Source organism: Amphiura filiformis, chromosome 10, assembly GCF_039555335.1.
Source record: "Amphiura filiformis chromosome 10, Afil_fr2py, whole genome shotgun sequence".
NCBI classification, from domain to species: domain Eukaryota; kingdom Metazoa; phylum Echinodermata; class Ophiuroidea; order Amphilepidida; family Amphiuridae; genus Amphiura; species Amphiura filiformis.
In genome coordinates this window covers 46,870,581-46,873,364 of record NC_092637.1, presented here as the reverse complement: position 1 = coordinate 46,873,364, position 2,784 = coordinate 46,870,581, and the positions used below count along the sequence as shown (strand labels likewise).

The 2,784-nt window shown below is 39.2% G+C and overlaps 1 protein-coding gene across 1 annotated transcript; it reads right to left on the bottom strand.

Moving 5' to 3' along the window:
• Positions 1 to 255: 255 nt before the first annotated feature.
• LOC140162300 (uncharacterized) lies at positions 256 to 2,572 on the bottom strand. Its single transcript, XM_072185539.1, has one exon. The coding sequence runs from the start codon at positions 2,494 to 2,496 to the stop codon at positions 574 to 576; it is 1,923 nt and encodes a 640-aa protein (XP_072041640.1). The 5' UTR covers positions 2,497 to 2,572; the 3' UTR covers positions 256 to 573.
• Positions 2,573 to 2,784: the final 212 nt, after the last annotated feature.

Below are 2,784 nucleotides of genomic sequence, written 5' to 3'. Positions count from 1 at the left end.
GTTGTGATTGCCGGAGACATTCTTTAACTATGCTAGTGAATTCCGATTCAATAAAGAAAGTTCTAGAACTCTGCATCACATTGAACGTGACCGATGTAAGGCGAATTTTAAAACAATTTATATCAACGTCATTTTTATATCAGCTAATTTTAAATTAAATGGTAGATACACGTAATACATAACGTAAAGTTATACGATCATGTTATACGATCAATAGGTGTAATTGGAACATTTGAAAAAAGAACGATTTAATATAGTAACATATTTATTCCCAAATTACACGGAATAAAGTTTATTACGTGTAATAAAAGTGACGTTATGACCCTCATCGCTATCTTTACAGGTCAATAGTCATGCATACACTGTAAATAATTTACTCAACTGTTGAGTAAAATGGGACAGATCAACAAAATGAGTAAATTGAACTCAAAATGTGTAAATTGTACTCATATTGATTAAAAATTCAATTGATATTGAGTTCCATTTGACTCGTTTTGTTGCTCTATTCCCTTTTTACTCAACATGAGGTAATTTTTACTGTTTTTTGTTAAATTTAAAGTGTATATCTATTTACTACCGATAAATCTTGACGCATTTGTTATCGGCAACCAGCAACTCATCCTTGTTGCTTATCGTCAGACAAGTAGGATAAAGCAGTCCATCGATGATGCACGTTACGTACAGTCCGGACGATGTAAACTGATGAACGCCCTTCTCACCTACAGAATTGACTACGAAGAGCACGTCATCCATGCTCCAGCAAACGCCCTTTGGATCCCATTCCTTCACATTTGTTGGCGCATTTAGAGTAAAGAGAACTCGCCCACTGTCATTGACGTCTACGACTATGACAGACTTGCAACATGGATCGCGACATGATACCGCCAGATGGTCCTGCGAGTTAGCAGATATATAATGTGGATGTACTGTTACATTAACTTGTTTCGTCAGGGTACCATCTTCTGAATGAAGGCTGATGCATTTCATGTCCTGCTCTCCAACAGCAATACACTTGTTGCTGTGAATTATAGTTACACCTCTGGCATAGTTACCTATCGGGATAGAATACTGTCTCAAAAATGTTATATCAGATGAGAACTTGTACACGTACTTGTCGCATGCAGTTAAGAAGATCTCTCCCTTCTCATTAATGGTACACCCATACGGGCCGTCACCTTTCTTTGGAATGATCTTAAAACTGTTGCCATTGGTAACTTTATACGCTGGTTGATACTGATGAACAATACACAGTACATCAGCATTGCCGTTGGCCAAACTTAGGCCTGATATATATTTCGTACCCGGTGATTTGATTTGCCTTTGGTATTTCCAATTCTTACATTCCGGTGATAGTTCTCTTATTTCAGAAGAAACTGAACCAATTGACACAACAGGTTGACTCGTCGTGTTGGCTTTAAAGATTACTTCTTCCATACGTTTCTTCTGTAGTGGAGGCTTTTTTATGTCACACAAATCATGCATAGAAGCAGTCAAGGAAGCATACATTTGTGCAACATCTGAGTCCGATCCAGTTTTTGTCAGTTCCGATGCCGTTTCCAGAGCAGTGCGTAGACGCGATCTTAACACATTTAGCTCTTCCGTGTGAGTGTCAATTTCTTTGCGTCCTCTAGCCTCCTCTTTCTTCATTTCAGATGCAAGTGCGTTATAAGTTGCTTCCAATTGTATTAGGAAAGACGATTTGGTTTCCTGGTATGCCCAAGAAAGCTCCTCCATTCCGTTTTCCAGTGATGCATCAAGTTTGCTTACTGCTTCAACATCATTCTTGATTGCTTCATCTACTTGGATAGCGAGAGCTTTGCAATCTTTAGCAAGCGTCTCGATTTTTGCCTTTTGACTTTCAACCGCATTCTTAAGGTCAACGAACTTATGTTCTGGTTTGCAGTGGTCAAACACGGTGCAATCGCGACATATCAAGATACCGCAGGTTTCGCAATATATCCAAAGTACCTGGTCCGTGTGTATGCTACAATGTTCTGATTTTTCAACAGGATCCACCTTGCCCGAGCGAAGTTCTTCTAAACTGAAAGTGTGATGACCTTTCAACTTACGTATAATCTTATGTGCTTTCAAACAATGTTCACACAGAAAATCATCACATTCGACACAGCGTGCTACTGCTGGTTGGTCTGATCCCTCACAATTAGTACAGGGTATCTGACAATCCTTATTTGCAAGCTTCTTATATACAGTTTTGCGATCTTTTAATTTGGTAACCAAAAAGTTACTTTCTAGTCCAGCCACGCCATCGGTGGGTAAAGTCCAAACTTTGCGACATATTGGACATGTAATTGTTGTGCTCGTTGATTTCGCCCACTCAGAAAGACATTTCAAGCAGTACGTGTGAAGGCAAGGCAAAGCTTTAGGCTGTTCAATCATCGATAGACAGATGCTGCACATTGTTAAGTCGTCATCGTCATACTTCTTTGCTTCTAACCTGTCCACAGTTTGGTCCAAAATATCATTAGAACACGCCATATTGAAAGAAATGGTCGTCACTGATAATCCTACACACAGAACGTAGTGCGTGCTTTGTATGCATAGGCGTACTGACTCATAACTAATCATGTACCGTACATGTAGTGCGTGCAGCCCTATGTTGACCTTTGAAATCGGGATATACTTTGCTAGATACACCACATTTCGCCATAATTCATTCTAGAAACGCTTGCTGTTAGAATAAGAAAAATTTTAATGCTAAATTATTGCACTTTCTAGGGAAGCGTGGTTACCGTTTTGAAATAACAGAGTGAGAGGGTTTTCAAG

Coding starts and splice junctions, on each gene's coding strand:
- LOC140162300 (XM_072185539.1), bottom strand. CDS start 2,496: ATGGCGTGTTCTAATGATATTTTGGACCAAACTGTGGACAGGTTAGAA.